General features: G+C 40.0%; 1 protein-coding gene across 1 annotated transcript in view; it reads right to left on the minus strand.

Annotated features, from left to right (window-relative positions):
- The window catches only part of STK26 (serine/threonine kinase 26), a 53243-nt gene that overhangs the window by 12103 nt on the left and 18690 nt on the right, over positions 1–22450 (minus strand). Inside the window, exons 3-4 of the mRNA XM_047716178.1 lie at positions 8891–9121; positions 570–626 (exon numbers count right to left, since the gene is read on the minus strand). Coding sequence (XP_047572134.1) covers positions 570–626; positions 8891–9121 — 288 coding nt within the window. The remainder of the gene's footprint in view (positions 1–569; positions 627–8890; positions 9122–22450) is intronic.

Raw genomic sequence — 22450 nt, forward strand, 5'->3', positions numbered from 1 at the left:
TCAAAGGGATTATGTGTGTGATCACAGCTTCATTGGGTGAAACTTCTCCTGCCCATCGGAGGATTTCAGCACCCTGCTCTTTGCCCACTAAAATGGCCCTAGCACTTCCAAGTCATTATGACAACCAAAAATACCATCACATTTCCAAATGGCCTATAGAGGGGCAGAGAGAATTCTGTAGGGAACTGGGTCCGCAGGCCTCTTTGGTGAGAACCCAAGAACCAGTTTAATCACATTTTTAAAAATCCAAGAACACTCTGTCTTTTCAGGGAAATCCTTGTGAAGTAAAACTCTAAACTGATAGCAATGGCCACATACACTGCTCATTTGCAGAGCTTTATGTCATGAAGATATTCATGCTTCATTCACATGCTAAGAATATCAGCAATAGGCTCAATCCTGCAATCTAGCTCAATCTACGTAAGGGCAGGGGTCCCGAAGTAAGAGCTTAACTTGAACATATTACCAGAGCAACCATTCAGCTCACCCAAAAGCCACTGCTTATGCCAGTTAAAAGAAAAAAGTTAAAGTATAGATATGTAAGTGTGTGATTATTTAAAAATACTTACAAGATCCAGTGCTGAACCACCACCCAGGTATTCCATTATTATCCATAATTTTGAACCCTGTAAAATCCATGAAACAATTTAATCATCGTAAACCTGAGCCAAATAACTAGCATAAAATGTTAAATCTGACATACTAATGTACTGGTCTTAAAACACAAGTTTAAAATTAGTTGTTTGAAGCCCAGCATAGATTTTTCCATAGAACATTACAAATAAAAGTAAAGTTCTGAGTCTTGACCTTCCTCCCAACCTTTTCAGCCTGCGATACGGCTAAATGAAGAACAAATTATTATTTTTTTAAAATTTTAAAAAAAAACTTTATTTATTTATTTGACAGAGCTCATAAGCAGACGCAGGCAGAGAGAGAGGAGGAAGCAGGCTCCCTGCTGAGCAGAGAGCCTGATGTGGGGCTCGATCCCAGGACCCTGGAATCATGACCTGAGCTGAAGGCAGAGGCTTAACCCACTGAGCCACCCAGGCACACCCCCCCCTTTTTTTAAAGATTTTATTTATTTATTCGACAGAGAAATTATTATTTTTTTTAACTGTTGAACTATTAGCAATTTTTATAAAACCCAGAATAAAGAAACCATAGCCTTAAATTATTATTTTGGATGATTTTGAAAGGAAAAGATAGCCACATTAAGGAACAAGGAGGTGTATGGAGACTTGTATAAGTTTTAAATGGAGCTTCTGGGTACCTCCCATGTGATTTTAGAATTTGAGTACACTGGTTAGCTTGGCCTTATTACAGTTTTTGGCTTTTGTTCTCATGTACTGTACCACTTCTATCAGCCATGATTAATGGGCATTTTTGGGACACACGTGGAACCTAGAAAGGATATTGTCCCTCCTGGCCTCCAACTCCTACTGCCGAGGTACATGGCTAAGAGAAAGGGAGTGTGTAGCTTGAAAAGCATATAAGATTACTTGATTATTCCAGAATTAACTTCATTCTAAGTTGTACAGAAGGAATGGGGCAAGTTACCTGAAGTATGTAAATTTCAATCAGGTGCACACACATGTGCACACAGGCACCACTCAGCTCTGTCAGATAAAAATTGGAATCAACCATTAAACCTTTTCTTTCAGCGATAGCCTGAAATACGAGGGACACCTCTCTCCCCAAATCATTTCATGAGTGTTATTCTCTGCATTTTTGTGGGACCCCAGATTTGACTATAAGTGGAATGGTTGATTTTACTATCCTGGCAAGGGGCCAAGTTGTGAATGGCTGGTGTTCTAAAAGTCCATTCTAAGTAAGGTGTTTCAAATTTGAAAAGCAAGCACTTTTCCCATAAAAAATAATGTCGAGGTTCCTAGGGTAGTCCCCCACAAAACAGAGTTGAACACGAAGGTCTCCACAGTGTAGCAGAAAGAATGCCAGAGAAATGACTGTTTACACCCTCATAATGTTTCCAGGGGAAAAGCACATTCAGTGTTGTGCTTCAACTTGGGATGCCAGGGACACATTTTTTACCCTTACAGCCTCAGCTGTGGGATAAAGATTCTCGAGCTACTGCCAGGAGCCATCAAACTCTAAACTCCCCAGGAAGTACTCAGGAGTTCCAATCAAAATGTCTACACATCCCCATGAGGCTGGGGCTTTAGCATGGTAAAAGGATGGACCCCATTAATAGGACGATGGGTGACACTGCAGTGAAGGGACTGGGAAGAGGCTTAGTATTGGGGCCCGGGGAAGAAGGGCTCCAGTTAAATTAATACGCAAGGATTCCTCCTGTCTTTCTGGATGCTGACACCATGTAGGATGCACGGCGGGGGGCGAGGGCTGGGGGGTGGGGGGCAACAATGTACCCCCTCCCACCCCTTGACAGCCACCAGCCACTCCCCTTATCACAACCTGAACTGAAGTAAGAAGGAGCCAAGAATCTTTGCTGGTGGCGGTGTCTAGGGTAGGAAAGAGAGGAAATATGTTCTCTTAACAGTGGGGAAGGGGAAAGAGCTCTGGGAGTGCTTCAGGTAACTTGTTTTATGTCTAGAATCAGGCCCTCAGAACCTGAAAATTGTCAACCTCATGTGTCTTTATAGTTGATTTTCGAGAGAAGAAAGAAGTGGTTCTCACAAGGCCGCAGAGCCTGAGAATTTTTTCTTTTGCCACTTTGTTTCTAATCAGCCCTACGTTCTACCTCATGAGCTCAGAATGCTTCCCATTCACCTGATACTTACAAGGCAAACGAAAAGATCTTATTAAACACAGTTCTTCATGAATGAAAGCATCTGTTTTCCGAGTCTGAAACAATGTGTGTCCTTTTTGGGAGGGGGGGTACTGACTCAAAACAGAAACTTACCGTCTGTTCTCCACTAAAGCATATTCACAGAGAGCTCAAAATGCTATTAAAGTTGCGAGAAAGCAACTTCCAGATCTGAAAAAAGGCGGCTTCCTTCTCGCAAGCAAGCCACTGGGTGGGACCAGGACTCTCTGGAAATAGCAGGGAAGGAACCGGAGCTGCCAGACAGAATTTTCTGCCTGCTTCCTTCTGATTGCCACTTCTGGAGACAAGCCTCACTAGAAGATGGCCACAGGTCTGACCCTTCAGAAGACTGCTCTGCAGGTGTGGGAACTGAAGTGAGGCTCGTGGAGCTCTTCTCTGCTCAAGGAAACTTCGTCCACAGAGCCTTTTCTGACAGGTTCCTTGTCCACAGCAGGCCTCAGGGAAAACACCAATTGCAAACCAAACAAAAGCCTAGACTCTATGTTTGTATTCTTTTGGGGGACTACAACTCCTACCTTTGATTTCTGTGAAAAGATGTTTGTGTTGGAGAATGCAAATAAGTATGTTTGGCTTGCTTTTAAATAATTTAAAAGGCTGAGATGATATCTACATACCAGCTGAAAATTCCAAAAGAGCCAGGGACTGTAAACCATGCCCGTACATCCGGCACATTGAAGCAGAGGAAGTCCCTTAAGGAAAAATTCCACTTCTCCACTTATAAAGTGACCCACACAGTTTCACAACGGGTTGGAGGAGTAAGTTTAAAGTCCTGCATCAACATGGGTGGTCAGGGGTTAGGAAATGGCTCTCTGTTCCAAAATTCAGAATGCCTAAAGTGTAAGGACTCCAGAGTCGTACTATTTACTGGGGAGAACTTGGAGCCTAGTGTTAACAAGTTATCTCTGCCACCCCACAAGAAGGCCACCGAACCCCACTGTTTGCTGCTAAACAGACATTTGGACAAAGCAGGGAGAAAGGCTACTGTGAAATTTGGGATTCATTTGTTCATAGAAAAAAATTTTTTGAATACCCATTATATGTATTTGAGAGATGATTATTTTACTATGTATTAAATACATGCTGAATTAAATGGGCTGGTCTATGAATCTCCTAGCCAATCATGACATTGACCACATAATCCAACATGGACAACTAAAGTCAGCCAGTTATCAAAGGACAAATGTTGTCTGATTCCACTTACATAAGGAACCCAGAGTCGTCAAATTCATAGGGACAGAAAGTAGAATGGGAGTTACTGTTGAGAGGAGACAATGGGAAATTACAGTTTAATGGGTACAGAGTTTCAGTTGAAGAAAACGAAAAAGTTCTGGAGATGGATGGTGGTGATGGCTGCACAACATGAATGCATTTCCTGCCACAGAAATGTACACTTAAAATGGTTAAAATGGTGAATTTTATGATGTATATTTTACCACAATAAAGAAGAAACAGCACATAAAATTTTATAGAACCACAAGGGACAGGAGAGATCATCTGGCCACATGCCTTACCACCCTTGAGTTCTTTTTTTCCCAAACTGGAAGACCTTCTCTATGCTCCACCCTCACCAAAATTATGCTCAAGTTCTTGTTCAAATGCTACTCCTCCTTGTCAGGGTTACTGTACTTCATGTACCCACAGATAAGTGGGTAATATGAAGCAAGTTAGGTGTATCTATCTGGGGTTAAGGAGAGAGGCTGGAACCAGAGACATGAATTCAGAAGTTGTCGCCCTAGGGGCACGTGGGTGGCTCAGTCAGTCAGGCATCCAACTCATGATTTCAGCTCAGGTCATGAACTCAGGGTTGTGGGACTGAGTCCCACGTGAGGCTTGCACTCAGCATGGAGTCTGCAGGAGATTCTCTCCCTCTGCCCCTGCCCCCTTTCAAATCAATCAATCAATCTTAAAAAAAGAAAGAAGCTGTCACAACAGAGTGGATGAGACGGACCATGACAAATATGCAGAATGAAAGGAATATACATAGTAGGGAATTTGAAAAGCAAATGTCTGCAAAACTGAATCTAATATGGGGCTCCTTAGAGCTGTGTTATCTCAAGTTTAAAGCTGTATTTGTTTTGAGCAAAAAAAACATTGTAAGAAGGAGAACATTTTTCCCTCTTCAATTTCCTTCAAGTTTTATAAGAAAACTCCAAAACACAATTTTTAACTAAGGAACATTCCAGAAACATTCACCAGAGGCTGGGAATAAACACACACAAGTCTCAGGAAAAACAGTGAGAAGGCCACAAAACTGGACTCTGTTCTGGAATATTTTACTTCTATCATTTTTTTTTTTTTTTTTTTTGGTATCAAGGTGGTGGTGTGGGGGGGCATATTTCCTTAACATAAACAGAAATCTAAAGGTGATTTTCAGCAGCCAATAAAGGCATGATTCAAATTCTATTCAATGCCTGAGTGAGCTTCGTTTTAAGATTTACATCGAACTGGAAAAATATTTAAAGATTATAAAAGATTTTTCCAATATTATGAGATCAGAAGGGAAGGGTTTGCTTATTTTAGCACTCTTCATAAAGACCAACTTTGTCTCTCAAGAAAATCTGCAGTGAACTAAAATTAAAGGAAAATACTGTGGTCATACTGATGTTTGTCTGGTTTTTACTCTTGTTTTTAAAAATGAAGTTATACAGTGAGCTCAGTCAAAATGAATACCTTGTACATTTCTGCATGTTTCAAGGAAATCACTACAACTGCACACAGTTTCAGAGAGCATATAATTTTCTCTCCAATGCAGTAACTTTTCCTCCAGCTTACAGTGCGGTCTTGGTTATGTATAATATCCTGTGTAAAGACAACCTGAGAAAAACCCTTATCCTACTGTACTCAATTAACCTGACTCACAAAATCCCCCATGTCTTCTGAAATGGAAGGATGCACCACAATAAACCCTAAGTCGATTGATAATGCAGGCCCCTGATGGTACTTAGAGGATGTAGCCTTGAGTTATATTGACTGCATTAAACAGAACCCTGTTCCATCTGATGTGATTTTAGTTTAAAGAAAAGCAGGCCTACAGACTCTCACTAGGTTTTAAAATAAATGGAAAATAAAGAAGTCGGTCAATTTAAGTTGGTCATTTATTTATTTTTTTTTTTTTAAGATTTTATTTATTTATTTGACAGAGAGAAATCACAAGTAGGCAGAGAGGCAGGCAGAGAGAGAGGAGGAAGCAGGCTCCCTGCTGAGCAGAAAGCCCGACGCGGGGCTCAGCCCGACGCGGGGCTCGAACCCAGGACCTGGGATCATGACCTGAGCCGAAGGCAGCGGCTTAACCCACTGAGCCACCCAGGCACCCCTAAGTTGGTCATTTAAATAAATATTACAAGGTTATAAAATCATAGGCTATTTCTGTGTGTATATATGCACATACAGAGAGAGACAATACACATGCATTTATTTAATGTGAATAAATTCAGGATACAAATAATCAGTATCAGCCGGCTGTGGATTTCTACAATTCTATCAAGAAGTGACACGTTTTTCAAAGTAGTCTTTCATATTGTAGACTTTAATTAATGATGGTAAAGGGGATAAGAATTATTCAGTTTAATCCTTTAAGAAGACATCATGGATAATGGCCCTGATTCATTCACTAGTCTGAGAACATTCTATAATCAAGATTTGGGCATGACAATCTGTTTTGTTTCTTTAAATATTAAGTAGTTATTGGGTGACTGGTACATGTACACTGTGAAGGGAATTTTTTTAAGAACTTTTTAAAGTTTTAGGAATAAATAATACAAACAGAGCTATAATTCATTTTCCATAAGAGTACTGAGTCTGATTCAACAAAGGCTATAAACAACCAATGAAAACAGTCAATACCACGATGGTACCCATTTTCAATATAATATAGAATAACCCATTTGGAATAAGGCTTATTTAGTATTTTAAGTCAGTCACCAAAGGGAGCTTATCTGTTATTACAAGTGCCTAAGAATAGCAAATGTTTAGGTTTGCTCTAGAGTAGGTCTGGAATTACCAGAATCCAATCCAGAAAGAGTAAACCAGACATGCTCTAGAGTAGATCTGGAATCACCAGGATTCAATCCAGAAAGAGTAAACCAGAATCTGTAAACAACACACAACAACAACAATAACAACAACAGATTCCTGAGGCTGCCTCAAACCAAGTGTGCTATGGGAATCAGGAGGGAGACCTGAATATATTGAGACTGAGTGACCTTTCAGGATTCCTTAAAAAGAATCTGACCTGCTAAGTAAGTTTTGTAGGTAAGAATTCACAAGCAAAATATGCCACGAAGAATCAAATAATTGTGTATACAATTAGAGAGAGTAATGGCTAACACTGAGAGATGAATTGAATGGTACCATCTCCTCTTGGAACCGCCACCACCCTCCCCTCCAAATGAGAAAAGTGACTACATGCTTATTTGTGCTGTCTGTACGTTGTACATAATCACAAAATCTGCACCCTGTTAGTGCAACGTGGGATCATGTGCTCTTTAAAGGCAGGGTTGAGTTATTCCTTTTTTAAAAAGATTTTTTATCTATGAGAAGGAGGGAAGGAAGGGGTGGAGAGAGAATCAGCAAGCAGACTCCTGCTGGGCATGGAGCCAGATGCAGGGCTTGATAGATTGAAACCAAGAGCCCAAGGCTCAACCGACTGAGCCACCCACGTTCTTCATTTTTCTATCTCCAGCACCTAATGCCGTGTATGACACACAGTGACAGCCTGTTTAAGGATTTATTCTACTATGCATTCATTCCACATTCATCTAATTCATGTAATACTAGAATAAACAGGCTTCGTAAAAAGGCAGTGAAATTTTTGATTTCTAAATAAGTAATAACTAATATAGCTAGATTATTCTAGGGTTTACTCGGTCAGCAGAATATAAAAGATAGCATTAATTCTTATTCAGGTCAGTAGCCTGATGAATTATAAATACACCCTTTTTGACCCAGAGATAGGTGAACAAAAAAACCAACCAACCAATCAACCAACCAACCAACCAGACTCCTCTGCCCTGCCCAGTAAACCCTGAAAAGCAAAGAACTAACTAATACTGCCTTCCTCTGAAAAATTACAATATGGGGATACAAATTTTTAATTTTAAAGTAATTATATCTCTACCCAAAGCTAGATTTTTCTATTTATTCTTCACATTTCAATAGACATAGATCCTGACCTTTTTTTTTTTTTTTAGATTTTATTTATTTGAGACAGAGAAAGAGAACATAAGCAGGGGTCATAGCAGAGGGAGAGGGAGACGCAGACTCCCCACTGAGCAGGGAGCCTGACATGGTACTCGATCCCAGGACTGTGGGATCATGACCCAAGCCGAAGGCAGATACTTAACCGACTGAGCCACCCAGGCGCCCCCAGATCCTGACCTCTAACTCTGGAACCCAAGAATTCTTGGGTTTTACTAACCAGAGTATTGTTATGCAATCACATTTCCACCTGCTGTGACCTCAGGTGTCTGCTAATTCCATGATCCTGGAAACTAAAATTCCAACTTCTGTTGAGGGAGGGAGGGAGAACAGATAGTATTCCATTTGACTCTACTTCAACAGATATTTATCATGGACTTAAGATGTGCCATGTCCTGTGCTAAGTGATATAAAAACCAAGCCTCGTTGAGCTAAATTCCCTGCCATCAAGGAGCTCATAATCCGGAGGGAGAGAAAGATGTGTATATAACCACCATAGCTCAATGGAGTAAGTGACATACTTACATATTCCATCAATTCTAGGTTGAGACAGACTGGACCACTGAGAATTATGTGTGAAAGCCCAGGGGGAAAGCTCTTTCCTGACAAAGGATACGTCTCAAGGACCAGCTGCATTTCTGCTCCCCCGTCAACCCGGAGTTCAGGTGTGGAGTAACGGTGTAGCCGAGTGCTGGGATGCATTCAGGATACAGCTGCTAAATCTAAAAACAGTCTATTTGGCACTATAAATGGAGCTGGATTCTGCCTGGAGGCCAAAGACTGCCAAATCCTAATTTAAGACATTGCCTTTCAAAAAATAGAATTAAAAAAAGAAAGAAAAACTTCTAATGAAAATACCTTATGACTTAAATAATACAACACACACATTACCTTTAAATATGATCCGTAGTATTTGGTTACATATGAGCTGTCACACTGACTCAAAACAGTTATTTCTTGCTGAATGTCTTCAATTTCATCTTCGGCTTCCTCGAGGTCTATGATTTTAATAGCAACCACTTGCTGGGTACGGTTATCAATTCCTTTGAAAACTTCTCCAAAGGAGCCTTTCCCAATGCGTTCTAATTTTGTGAAGAGTTCCTCTGGATCAGCTATGTTATTCTAAGGGGGGGGGGTGGCAGGGAGAGAAAGAAAGAAAAGAACACAAATGTTTTGCATCAAGTTTTTTTTTACATGAAAGGAAAATAAATCACATAAGACAATAACACATTTTTAAAAGCGTACAAACTCCCCTGACTCTCTGCATGTGCTTTGTTAGAGCAATTACAATCCCAAATAGCCAGCTAGTTCATATTCTACAGGGTCACCCACGCTAACTGGGCTTAGCTGATCCTGTTACCACAAACAGTCCCTTGTAACAAATGCTGTTTCTGCTGACTGCCAAAGGGCCAGGTACTTTTTACTTTGACAACGGCCTTAGCAACATTTTTTTCTAGATACACGTCCTTAGGCAAGGGAAATAGAAACAAAAATAAACTATTGGGACTGCAACATAAAAAAGCTTTCGCACATGGAAAGAAACCATCAACCAAGGGACAAGGGAACCTATTGAACAGGAGAAGAGATCTGTCAATGATATGCCTAAGATAAGCGGTTAATACCGAAATTAGCATTAAAAAACGTATAGAAGCCAACACCAAAAAAGAACAAATAATCTGATTAAAAATGGGCAAAGGACCCCAGTAGACCTTTTTCTAAGATTTATTCATGAGAGAGAGAGAGAGAGAGAGAGCGCGCATGGATACACACACATGCAAGCAGGTAGGAGGGGAGAGGGAGAGGTAGAGAATTTCAAGCAGACTCCCCACTGAGCTCGGGGGCCCAATGTCGGCTCTGATCCCAGGACCCTGAGATGTTGACCTGAGCTGAAATCAAGAGTCTGATGTGCTTAACCCACTGAGCTACCCAGGTGACCCCTGAATAGACATTTTTCTTTTTTTTTTCCCCAAAGATTTAATTTATTTATTTATTTGACAGAGAGATCACAAATAGGCAGAGAGGCAGGCAGAGAGAGAGGAGGAAGCAGGCTCCCCACTGAGCAGAGAGCCCGATGCGGGACATTTTTCTAAAGGCATCCCAATGGCCAACAGACCCGTGAAAAGATGCTCAACATCACTCATCATCAGGGAAATGCAAATCACAACTGCGATGAGGTATCACCTCACACCTGTCAGAATGGCTGACCCCAAAAAATAACAAGTGTCGGCAAGGATGTGGAGAAAAAGGAACTCTTGTGCACTGTTGGTGGGAATGTAAATTGGTGTAGCTACTGTGGAAAACAGTATGGAGGTTCCTCAAAAAGTTAAAAAAAATAGAAATATCATATGATCTAGTAATTCCACTACTGGTTAATTACGAAAGAAAATGAAAACACTAATTCTAACAGATATATGCATCCCTCTGTTTATTGCTGAATTACTTACAATTGCCAAAATATGGAAGCAGCCCAAGTGTTCACTGATAGATGAATGGACAAAGAAGATGTTATATACGATAGAATATTACTCAGCCATAAAGAAACAGCCAGATCTTGCCATTTGTGATGACATGGATGAAACTAGAGGGTATACTGCTAGGTGATATAAGCCAGACAGAGAAAGACAAATACTGTATGATTTCCTTTATATGTGGAACCTAAATAAAACAGAACAAAAAACAGATTCTTAAATACAGAGAACAAACGGATGGTTGCCAGGGAAGAAGGGGTTTGGGGAGCAGGGGAAAGAGATAAATGGGATTAAGAGGTACAAACTTCCAGTTATAAAAGAAGTAAGTCACAGAGATGAAAAGTCCAGCATAGGGAAGAGAGTCAACAATACTACAGTAACACTGTTTGGTGACAGATGGCGACTACACTTACTGTGGTGAGCACTAAGTGATGAATGAATCATTATGTTGTAAGCCTGAAACTACTATACCATTGTATGTGAATTATATACTCAAAAAAAGGGGGGGCAGGTACTTTTTAGAATAAAGCAGCTGACTAGACAGAGTTTGTACATTAATGCAAGGGTAGTGATGGTGACACAATGGCTAACTTGAGCGGGAAGTACGTGAATTGCTTAAAATTCTAACATTCTGCCAGCAGAACATTACCGTTTCACTCTCTTCTTTCCAGCTCTGACATCCTAGTCACCCCACCTGTACCCCTGAACCACCATGTAATCACGGAATGCAAAAGACTCAAGAATCTAGGAGTCTTTTTTCTTAGCTTGGGATCCTATCTGTATGACATTGTCATCAATGGCTGAAGTGCTAAGTGCTCACTTGGAAATGGTAACACACTGAGCTCCCACAAATCATCTTGCAGCAGAAATCCAGAATAAGTCAACATTTTGCTACAATAAAATCTGGAAGGAAGCATAGGTTTTTAGGTTAACCAATGCTTTGGATATTCAAAAATTCACCGTCCCTTCCTGATTCAGAAATATCCTGTGTCTTACACAATTCAGAATTCAAACTTTCCTCTCACGAGACGGTATTTATATCCTTACCTAAAACTCATACAGGTGAACTTAAGACTCACAATATTTATATCCTTCCTTAAAACTCCTATAGCTGCATAGTTACTGCTGATCAAGAAGAAACACAGGATTTCCAAACCTCCCCTAAAAGGCACATTATTAATTTGTACTTAAATGCTTCAAAATATAGAAGGATGCTATCTAGGTGTGGTAAGCTGTATATCCAATCATCTGTCAATTGGACCGACATTATTTGTTCATTTACTGCAATTTCACCTGATCAACAATTTCAGGAGACAATTATAGAGTTAGCACGGTCCCTTAGATTTTCTGTTACTAGACAACAAGATCATCAAAGTTTATTTTTGTCTCTCAGCAAGTTGCTTGTAGCCTTGGCACCATCATGCAGTAGTTGCTTTGATATTGCGAGCTACTTGTTATCCCTGCCCATCTCCAGTACCCACACAGAACAAATGTATGTTGAGCTTCCCATACGGGCTTTTAAAAATAATTTAGGGGGCGCCTGGGTCGCTCGGTGGGTTAAAGCCTCTGCCTTCGGCTCAGGTCATGATCCCAGAGTCCTGGGATCGAGCCCCGCATCGGGTTCTCTGCTCCGCATAGAGTCTGCTTCCTCCTCTCTCTGCCTGCTTGTGATCTCTGTCTGTCAAATAAATAAATAAAATCTTTTAAAAAATAATTTAGATTTCCAGTAGGCTGCAAATGTGTCTTTACTACTTACATTTTATTATATACCTTCTCTAACACTTTAGTACCATCATTACTGATTTCCTTGGTGTTCCCTTAGCAAGACACTATACTTTGCTGTGATTAATATCACATAGTAGCAAAACCACCAGTTACCTCTTCATACTTTTGGTGATGGTTCTTGTCTTTCCAGTATCTTGTGGCAAAAATAATCGCCAAGGTCGGTGACAGATTCACCTCTCTGTAAGTTGCTAAATACAGTGGATTTGGAAAAATAAAAAGAACAAATCTTTCCATTTTTCTGATATAATCACAAAACAAATCTGGAAGTTGTAAGCATACCACTGATTAAAAACTACATACTATGCACTCTCTGATAACACATTCTGGACTAGGAAGTGTATTCGTTTACTTTGTAACAAGATTCTTTGTTGTTGTAAGCAACAAAGATTAAATCCTAATCTCCTTAATTCAAGTTTTAAAAGGATTTCACTGAAACAATCAACCCCTGGGAGAACACAGCTGTTCTATAATAAAATGGGTTCCAGAAAGTATGGAAACAAAGATTTAAACATCAAGTCACATTTTGCATTTTAAACAAGCTCTGAAGTGAATCCTCACTCAGGGATAGTTTCTGATTTTAAATCAAGGAATACCAAATTGGAGAAAGGAAAAGAGAAAGCTTTTACACAAAGCTTGCACTTTCTACTCCTTTATTTTGGGATGAAAACTTGTCACGCAGAACCCCAATATCTAGAGTGGGGGAGATCATGAAAACAAGTTTTCCCAAGTAGAACCTCACCTCTTTGACTTCAGAAGGATAGAGGTCCCCGCTCTGCTTATCAAGTCCTGAATCTTGGCTAGGTAATACCAAAGTTCCCATCTTTTCCTCTTCTATCTCACTAGCTTCTTAAGCCAAAGTATACCAAATCTTTATTAGGACAGGTATTCTTCCTGGGTGGCTTTTTTTTTTTTTTTTTTTTTTTGGCGCAAGGGCAAAATCGAGCAAATATATGGTAAGCATCTCAAGCAATGCAGTAGGAAAAAAACCTATATGAAGAAATGGACTTGCCCACTTGTTCACATTCTTCTTCAGAGTCTCTAAGAAAACCAAGTCGGCTCCCTCTGCATCCCAATAAAATTTTAAGAATATTAAAATATTAGAGAATATTAAGAATTTCCAAAGAATATTAAAATCTCCTAATCTTCCTACCTCTACTGCACAATCCCAGTTTACTACTAGATCCGTATTTGCATTGCCTTCTCAAAGCCATGGCACAGGACGGAGCTCTCAGGTCAGTAGCAGCAAACAGGAGGACTGGCTACGTTAACTCCACATGGTTTTTACAACTAATGGTAGACAATTCGTATATGGCCCCACAGAAACCGGTCTGGGCACATGGGAACCTCACAGGTCCATCTCAGGATTTTCAGTGAACTGTGCTTGGATCTGAACTCTTCGGCTCTAAGTACAGTGTTACATATTTAAGTCTTAGAAGTTGTCGTTACTACTAAAACAGTAACTAAGGGCAGCAACAAGCTTTTAAGTATGGAAATACTCTTAGTATGTCCAAAAGGGACATCTTAACTGTGGAAAGTCAGGGGCAGATGAAGACAGCATGTCCAAAAGGGACATCTTAACCGTGGAAAGTCAGGGGCAGATGAAGACAGCATGTCCAAAAGGGACATCTTAACCGTGGAAAGTCAGGGGCAGATAAAGACAGCATGTCCAAAAGGGACGTCTTAACCATGGAAAGTCAGGGGCAGATGGAAGAAGGCTTCTTGCACACTTTAATCGCAGAATCAGAGGGCTGGAAAGATTCTTAAGGGTTCTCTAAGGGCTCTCCAGTCCTGGCTACGCAGTAGAGCTGGCAGTGTAACTTTTAAAATGCAGATACCTAGGCCTCATTCCCAAAGTACTGATTTGGGATCTCTGAACTTAGAGCCCAGCAATAAGTTCTTGTTTTAAAGTACTCCGAACTGCTTCCTATGCAGTCATTCTGGCACCAGACTTGACATCGGCATTGGGAACTACCGAGCAGACATTTGAAATTTCTATCCTTGATTATAGGGAACTCATCACCCCTATTTTTCCCAGGCAAACTCTGGCTCTCTTCTAACTGTGCACACTAAAAGTGGACAACTTAGAGATTAAAAGTAAACCAAAGGGGCTTTGGTATTTATATGTACATAGCTGTATTTTAAAAATTTAGTCTGTAATACTTCTAAGGACACGTCTCTAAAATTAATGTCTAACCTCAAATAAGACCAGAAAAGTAATATTTACCAAAACACACAAAATGTATCCCATACTTTTTTTTTTTTTTTTTGTAATTACTTCAGTTTATTCCTTTACTACCTGGAGGCCAGGGCCCCAGGAAGTACCACAAAACTGAGGCAGGAAGCCCAGAGTGCAATCCCATACTCTTGGTGTATATTATCTTTGAACACTTTAAAGAGAAAAACACACAGTATGGTCTATGTAATAATAGGGTACGTAACAGGTTCAGATCTAATTGATGACCGTTTTGAGTTAATAGTCAACTCTGGCAAAGAGTAAAAGTTTAGCTAGTAGAAAATGGGTACACATTGTGGGGGGGCGTGGAGGGAAGGAAAACGGTTTCCTTGACCCTCTTAAGGTCCCTGGCTGGGTCTGAAAATTAAACTCCACAAAGATGGATTCACAGAAGAAAAGCATATACATTGATTTAATATAAGTTTTACAAGGTACTGGATCCTCCCTAAGGAAATGAAGACTCAAAGAAATGGTTAAACTGGTGGGTCTTTTTAAAAAGAACAAATAATTTATTTATTTGGGAGAGAGAGAAAGAGAGAGCAAGAGGGCATGAGCAGGAGAGGAGCAGAGGGGAGAGGGACAACCAGACCCCAAGCTGAATGCGGAGCCCAACACGGGGCTCAATCCCATGACCCTAAGATTATGACCTGAGCCAAAACCTAGAGTTGGATGCTGAACGGAATGAGGCACCCAGGCGCCCCTAAACTGGTGTGTTTTAATGCTAGGTTTGACAAAAGAGCAAAAACATGTGGAAATGGGCAAAGAGTATCAACTAAGTGTAGCAAACTGGGGGAAACATAGCAAGGCCTGTTTGTTCAGATTCTTCTTGGCATCCCTTTGTCTTGGAGAAAAGGAAGCGCCTTTCTTCCAAGTACTATGAGAACACCCCCCACATGAGGGTTGTAAGACCCACTTCAGGGGAGAGGGGCAGGGAGGAATGGAAGGAGGAGAGCCAGTCCGAGTAACCTTCCTGCTTCTATTTCCTCAAACTCCTTCAGCTTAAAATATTCAATATGCCAAGGTGCTGTATTTTGGGGTAGCATATCCTGAACCCCATCAGGGGCATTAAGAATAACTGAATCTGGAGAAACAAGAAAACTGTGTACAGAATTAGAAGTAACCTTGAGGTTTTAACAGAATGGACACCTGGAAAGACAAAGGTGCAGTAAAAAAAAAAAAAAAAAAAAAAAAAAAAAAAAAAAACCCAAAGGTACCAAATCTGGTTTCTTTGAATCTGAGGTAGTCAAAGTAAAACCTCCAGTCTGCAGCTGAGAGTAAAAATGTAACAGATTTAGGGAAGAGAAGGTAGATTTCTCGGAGAATCTGACCAGGAAGGGTAGAGCTCAAGTGAAAGAACCTTCAAGAACTAAGAACCCAGCTGAGCAAAGCTGACCTCGACAGAGGTTTTGCACTTGCCTCCCTACCTTAATAAAAGCCATACTATGGATGCTCTTGGTTATATGTACTTTCTGCACTTTACAAAGACTGATCTGTGTAGAGGCCTACCAGGACTCACGGATGAAGACGGGTATACAGGAAATAATGAGCAAAGAATGTGCTAATGATATCCGCTTAGAAAAGCGGAAGAAGACCTCTTACTCTCTTCAAAGTCTCAAGTGTAACACCAGGAGTGACCTGCAGTGAACTCAGGATGCCAGGACAGTCACAGAGGGTAACTAAAAACTGTAGCCTAACAATATACTAAAGACTCGAGTCTACCTATTGAAATTGCTCAGGTTAGTTCTCCCAAGCTAGAGAGGAAACGCTTTTCTGGAATACTTCCATGTCTACACTATTACTTGTCATCTAACAAGTAGAATGCATAGAAATCATTTTCTAGGGGCTCCATGAGCCTCAAATGCTATTAGTTCTATGATGCCTGCCTATGTTAAGATTTGTCAACTACCCTATCAACATTGCCTCAAAAGTTATACTGAGTGCTTCCTAATCAAGATACTGCGAGAAAAAAAGTATATAAAGATTTAAAATCAACAGCCATACATCTCTTAGCACTGCTTGTGTTCAAGACCACAGGATACTACCTATCTTTTTAAAGTGCTATATATTATCCAGACACAACTGACTTCTCCCTTGATAGAACTAGAACAGTCACAGGCTTTCACAGCTGGAAGGAAGTGTGTAGGTCATGCACACTAACTCCTTATCACCAACATTAGTAACAAGCATTTACTGTATGCCCATTGTGTCCCAGGCTAATGCCACCAAATGGAAGCTATGAAAATAAGGCCACTTAAGTCAAAATGATGGCACAGGTAGGGAAAGGTTAAGAAGGGAAACACAAATCCTGAAACTAAAAGAGTGGCGTGATCTTTGAGATGAACAGGAACTTAGCAAACATCTGACCCAAAATCTATTCTTACAGGGGAAAAAACTCTGTAGCTTATGAAGGTTAGAAACTGTTCAAGGATGTAAGGTAGTTAACTAATGGCAAAGCCCCAACTTGAACCCAGGTCCCCTGACTCCTAAGTGTAAGATTCCTTCACTACAGCTTGGACCAATTTGTAACTTAAATTATACTCTTCTGCTATAAAACCAAAATTATTTTCCATCACACACAGAGCACGTAATTGTTGAATGTCTACTTAGGAATATCCCTACATTTAAAAAGTCTGAAAACTTTTAAACCTAGAAGATTTTGAAAAAAATAAAAAAGTAGAATTTTCCTCTCCTCCAAATGATACAATTTCTTACAACTTTGGAATTACTCTGCAATTGATTGATCCCTGCAGATATGCATGATTACCGAATATTTTATACTATAATTCCACAGAGAAGTAACCTGTATGTAATCTTGACTTTCAGGCAAGGGTACTATATTTGGCCCATTTTTTCCCATGTCAGTAACTAATCTGGAATGGGCTAGCCTCTGGAGTGTGGGAGGCAAGGTAGTGATGGTGTTCCATACCATGAGTCCCACAGGATCCAATGTCCGGAAACCAAGAGCTCCAATTCCAGCTTTATCAGTGATTTACTGTAACCCTTAACACTTTCATAACCCTTAACACTAAGGCTTTCAGTTCTGTTCCTTTAAAAAGACCCCGAGGTTGATGAAATGGTCCAAGAATAAAAATACTATTTTTGTGCTAGGTTTATACAGGGCAGAGACTGTTCACATGACCATGTGAACACTCAGATTACTTTAATAATGAGAATAAAAGAAACTCATAATTTTTTCTAGACTTTAGAAGGATGTGATGTTAGCAGAGTGTTTTCTTCTTTTGTACAACCTCAGGTTCATATTACAAGTATCTGATAACAAAGTTGATGGAATTCTTAAGAGACCTCTGTGATTTAGATTTCTGGAGTAAAATATTTAGCTTCACTGTATTTTGTATGTGACCGAATAAGAACCAAGGTAATAACTGGTATGTCTGTATGTGTTTCAAATTAAACATGGAGAGTTGGGCTTGAGGTGGTCAGTCGTCTGAATTTTTATTTCCATGTCTGAGAGCTCAAAATATTTATCTAAGTGCATACAGAAAATGTTCCTAGTTTGCCTATTTTTATGCCACACTCACATTTTTTTTCTCTCTCTTAAAGGTCATTATGATTTGCTTTTGCAACATGCTGCACATGTCAAACTGCCCAGTTTTACGTATACGCAATAAAATAAATGAACTGTAGTTTAAAAAAAAAAAAAAAAAGGTCGTTACAACAACCCTGGTCTTCCTTGTGGTCATCACACGGCATTTTATCAACTCACAGTGGCGTCTCCTTCTTTTCTTACCACTTAAAAGGAAGTTTTGAGACAGCTGAGGCAGCCCTGGTCTTACTGGTAAAAAGCAAGAAGTCGAAGGTCTCATACAGTTTTATTTTGTATTCTTAAGCAACAATTTAAACTTCCAGCAATTTTGTGCACAACAAGAAGAAAAATGTGTTCATGAGGCAGAAATAAAATTAGGTTTATAAGTACTTTTTCATCCTTCCTTTAGTTTATTATTCCTATTTTTAAATGTACCTCATTAGCAAAAATACTTGGAAAATATTGTAGCAAAGGATAAATTCGTTGAAATTATTACAAAAGGTTTTGACACGGCGGCATGAATAACACAGCAGTTTGAGGAGTTTCTCCTTATTAATTTTGAGTCTACTCCACCTCTAAGAACAAAAGAATAATTGAAAATACTCCATCTGAATTCCTCCTACTCGAGAGAGGATAAGGGAAGAGCTTCCTCTGCCCTCCTAACGTGCTTTCTTCTTTGTACTTAAGCTCAGAGCAGAGGGAAAGAACAAAGGAGTAAGCGGGACACATTCTGGGATGTGAAGAATGAAGTTCTTTACACATGTTGGTAAGACAGTTCAATTTACAATCGGGTAAAGAAGAATAAAACATCTCTTTGATTCCACTGTCACTTTCCCACGTACCACGTTTTTTCTAAAGAAAAAAAATTAAATGCAGAAAAGCATGAAAGAAATTTCACTGTAGCCTCTCCCCTCTTCGAAATCCGTAAGAAACAGAATCCTAGCCGGAGGTGCTTTTATTAGCTCTATTTCTTAGATAGATCTTGAAATTCCTGCCATCTTAACTGAAAGTAGAAATATCAGATTATTCTGTTCAGCCAGGTAAATCATCTTTGGGTCTAAGGCCACTTAAATGGAAGGAAATAACTAATTTTGTCTTTTGACTAACTTTCTGGGATTTGCAGTTCCCTTAAGCCTTTAATTATAACCACGGGTAAGGGGAAGGAGACATCCTGCAAACAATCACATTCTTTTCTCAATAAACCAAAAAGTCTAAGGCTATCATCACAATAAATGCTGGATGCAAAATGCCATTGCATCATTTAGCTCATTTCTCTCTGACCTTACAGCTATCCAGAGGAAAAAGGAGGTCTGGTTTCTTCCAAGTATTGCAGAGGCAAAGAAAGCAGAGAGGTCAGGCAAAATTGCCCTCATTTTGCTTATCCTGGAAATTAGGAGAACTCAGCGATTAGATGTTGGCTTCGCCATCTATACAATGAGGGAAAGAGGTGGGCTCGGTGATCTCTAAATCGCTTCCTGTTTTGACACTGCGAATTTGTGAGGTATTAAAGCCAAGTCGCTTTGTTCCCCTCCTTGTATCACTGGCAATTGCCAACTCTAGTTTTGAAGCGATCACGAAGGCAGGGGGTGAACTGGCAATTCTGTAGTGGTGTACGATGGCTCAAATGGGACGTTTACGCTACCCCATTGCTGCAGCCAGCAATTCAGAATCTCACTCGCAGACTGCATTCGAGTCCCAACTCTCTGATACTGTAACGAAGCAGGCTCAGAAGCCGAGGGCGGACGAAGAGCAACAGGGGGAGTTACTGTCCAGACTGCCCTCTCGCCCCTCACACTGACCAGGTCCCATTGCGTATGAGTGACTGCTCTAAGGAAGTCAGGGGAGCCAGAAGTTCAGCGAACACAGGACCTAAGGTTACATTCGTCGCCTTCTCCTTTCATTGTAAATTCATTCCCAAAGTAATATTCAGAAAAGTAACATAATTGTACTTGCCCATATACAGAACTAGAACACCCAACAAAACTAAGTGCCCAAGGGGAAAACGTCAGGGATAGCTTCTCATATATCAAACACAATGCTTCAGTGAGTAGTAGCTTGGACATAAAAATCTGAAGGCAATGCTCCACTGGAGAACAATTTTACTTTCTTATTATTTAAGATTTTTATTTATTTATTTGACAGACGAGATCACAAGTAGGCAGAGAGAGAGGAAGGGAAGCAGGCTTCCCGCTGAGCAGAGAGCCTGATGCAGGGCTCGATCCCAGGACCCTGGGACCATGACCTGGGCCGAAGGCAGAGGCTTTAACCCACTGAGCCACCCAGGCGCCCCTTACTTTCTTATTATTGAGCCTTTGAGTCATGCCATCTTCTCTGCCAACAATACTACCCTCATTCTCCCCCCATTTCTGGAAATACCACAACTCTTTAGAAACAAACAAACATACAAAACACCTTCCCAACTCAGGGTAACCTGATCACCTAACAATCAACTGCTTCATCCATTGCCCTCCCATAGCTCTTTGCTGGAGCCTCAGACTCAGCACACATTTTATTTTCTCTGCGTTCTCTTTCACTGCCATGATCATTCTTTTTTCAAATGAATAAGCTCACTAAGGATGGGGCTCTGTCTCAGTAAGCACCAGGTACCCTCACAGCACCCAGGGCAGCGCCTTGCATACTGGCTGTAGTCCTTGGTTATCTGCAAGGTGTTTACAACTTACCTGCAATCTTTGGCATGAAGCCATCCTTTCATCTGTAGTTTGATTTCAGACTTTTGGTGCAAGGGAGAGTGCATTCGGTACACTTGAAGGATGTTAAAATAGGTATGAAATTCTCTAAGTCAATCCCTATTGTTGCATGTGATTAACATAATAGAAACTTTCCAAAGTGACAACTTTGAGGTTTTTTTTTTCTACTTGGAGAGCTCTTTAGGTTGCAAAATAGCAGTTCTTAATTAATATGGAGCCATACCCAAAGGAGAGTAGGTAGTAGCCATACCCACAAGGATGCATATCACTAATCTATGCAAATATGATTCTGAAGCACATCCGCAATTACTATTAACGAGAGCCATATGACTGTGTGTCCTGGAGAGTAGCACAATTTCATACTCCAAGGCAAAGATTAAAGGTCTCGAAGAGTGGCAGTCGGTATATCATTCTGCTGTATATTTCTTTTAATTTACCTGGGCTAAACACATATAGAAATACACAATTCCATCAGGGATCAGGTTTAACCTTAAGCATGAATGTTAAAATAAAGGGATTATTACTTACTAAACAGGATGTTACATAAATACGGCCTGGGATTGATAACAAGCTCTTACTATAAAATATTCATTTGGAAAGGGGGATGAGGCCATACAGTGAAAGGAAGACAAAGATTCTGCTAATACAGAAATGATAAAACAGGTATCCTAATTTATTCAGGCCATTATTTAATCAAACCCACACACAGGGCACTTTAACATGATGGACGCTGAGAGCCTCATTTTACGCTATCCATCCAGGAGGTGAAATAAAAGGATGCCATTCAAGTACTTTCAGAAATACACATCTTTGGATAGAATCTAAGGCAGAGACACCTTATAGCAAATATCGAGCTATTGCAGATAATGTTACTGTGAATCTTTAGCACACTTATTAAAATGCATCAGATTAAAACAAAATTGATTTGTTCGCTGCCTATCTTCCTTCTAGATGGGGAACTCCAATTAAAATCAATAGGTTTGAAGCTTGTAAGCACAGTACTAAATTATTAACACCACGAGTTCTTTTAGAAAATTAACACTGATTGAAAAAGTGGAATTTTACATAGACTTACCTTTTCAATGAGAAAGTGGCTGCAGTATCATTTCCCTCCAACATTTTTCTCTTTAATCAAATCTATACTTTGAACGGATTTAATCAAATTGTATTTGCAAGGAGTTACCCAATGGAATCTTAGGACTAAGGAAAATTACCTCTTAGGTCCTACTGGTTTTAACATTCTATGATCCCAAGAAAATGATACGGATGGCATGATGGGTGTCAACAGGAAAGAATTTTAAGCCTGGCAAATACAAAGACAAGAGAAGAGATTCTAGAATACTCTAAAAGAATGGTCTGTAATATTTTCAATAATCCACTCTGTAGTTCCTCAAAGTGAAAAATATCATCAGAGCATCTGTTTATGTGTGTGTACGGGTGCAGGGCTACAAGAATAATGCTTTGTTATTTTTATGTCCTATCTACGTCCTTAAAGAATTTGAAGCAGTGCATTCATAAACAATACATTCAGGAATCAAGTAAAGTGGGGTGTCTTTGTGGGTCATAGTTGTACCTGAAAACCTTAGGCAAGAAGAGCTACTACAAATGAACATAAAAGTTAGCTCTGAGCTCAGCACTGTGGTGCACCCAACATATATGAGAAATTAGCTTATGGGAAGAAATCTGTTACACTAACAAAACAGGGGCTTTTAT

This window comes from Lutra lutra, chromosome X (genome assembly GCF_902655055.1).
Source record: "Lutra lutra chromosome X, mLutLut1.2, whole genome shotgun sequence".
Classification (NCBI taxonomy): domain Eukaryota; kingdom Metazoa; phylum Chordata; class Mammalia; order Carnivora; family Mustelidae; genus Lutra; species Lutra lutra.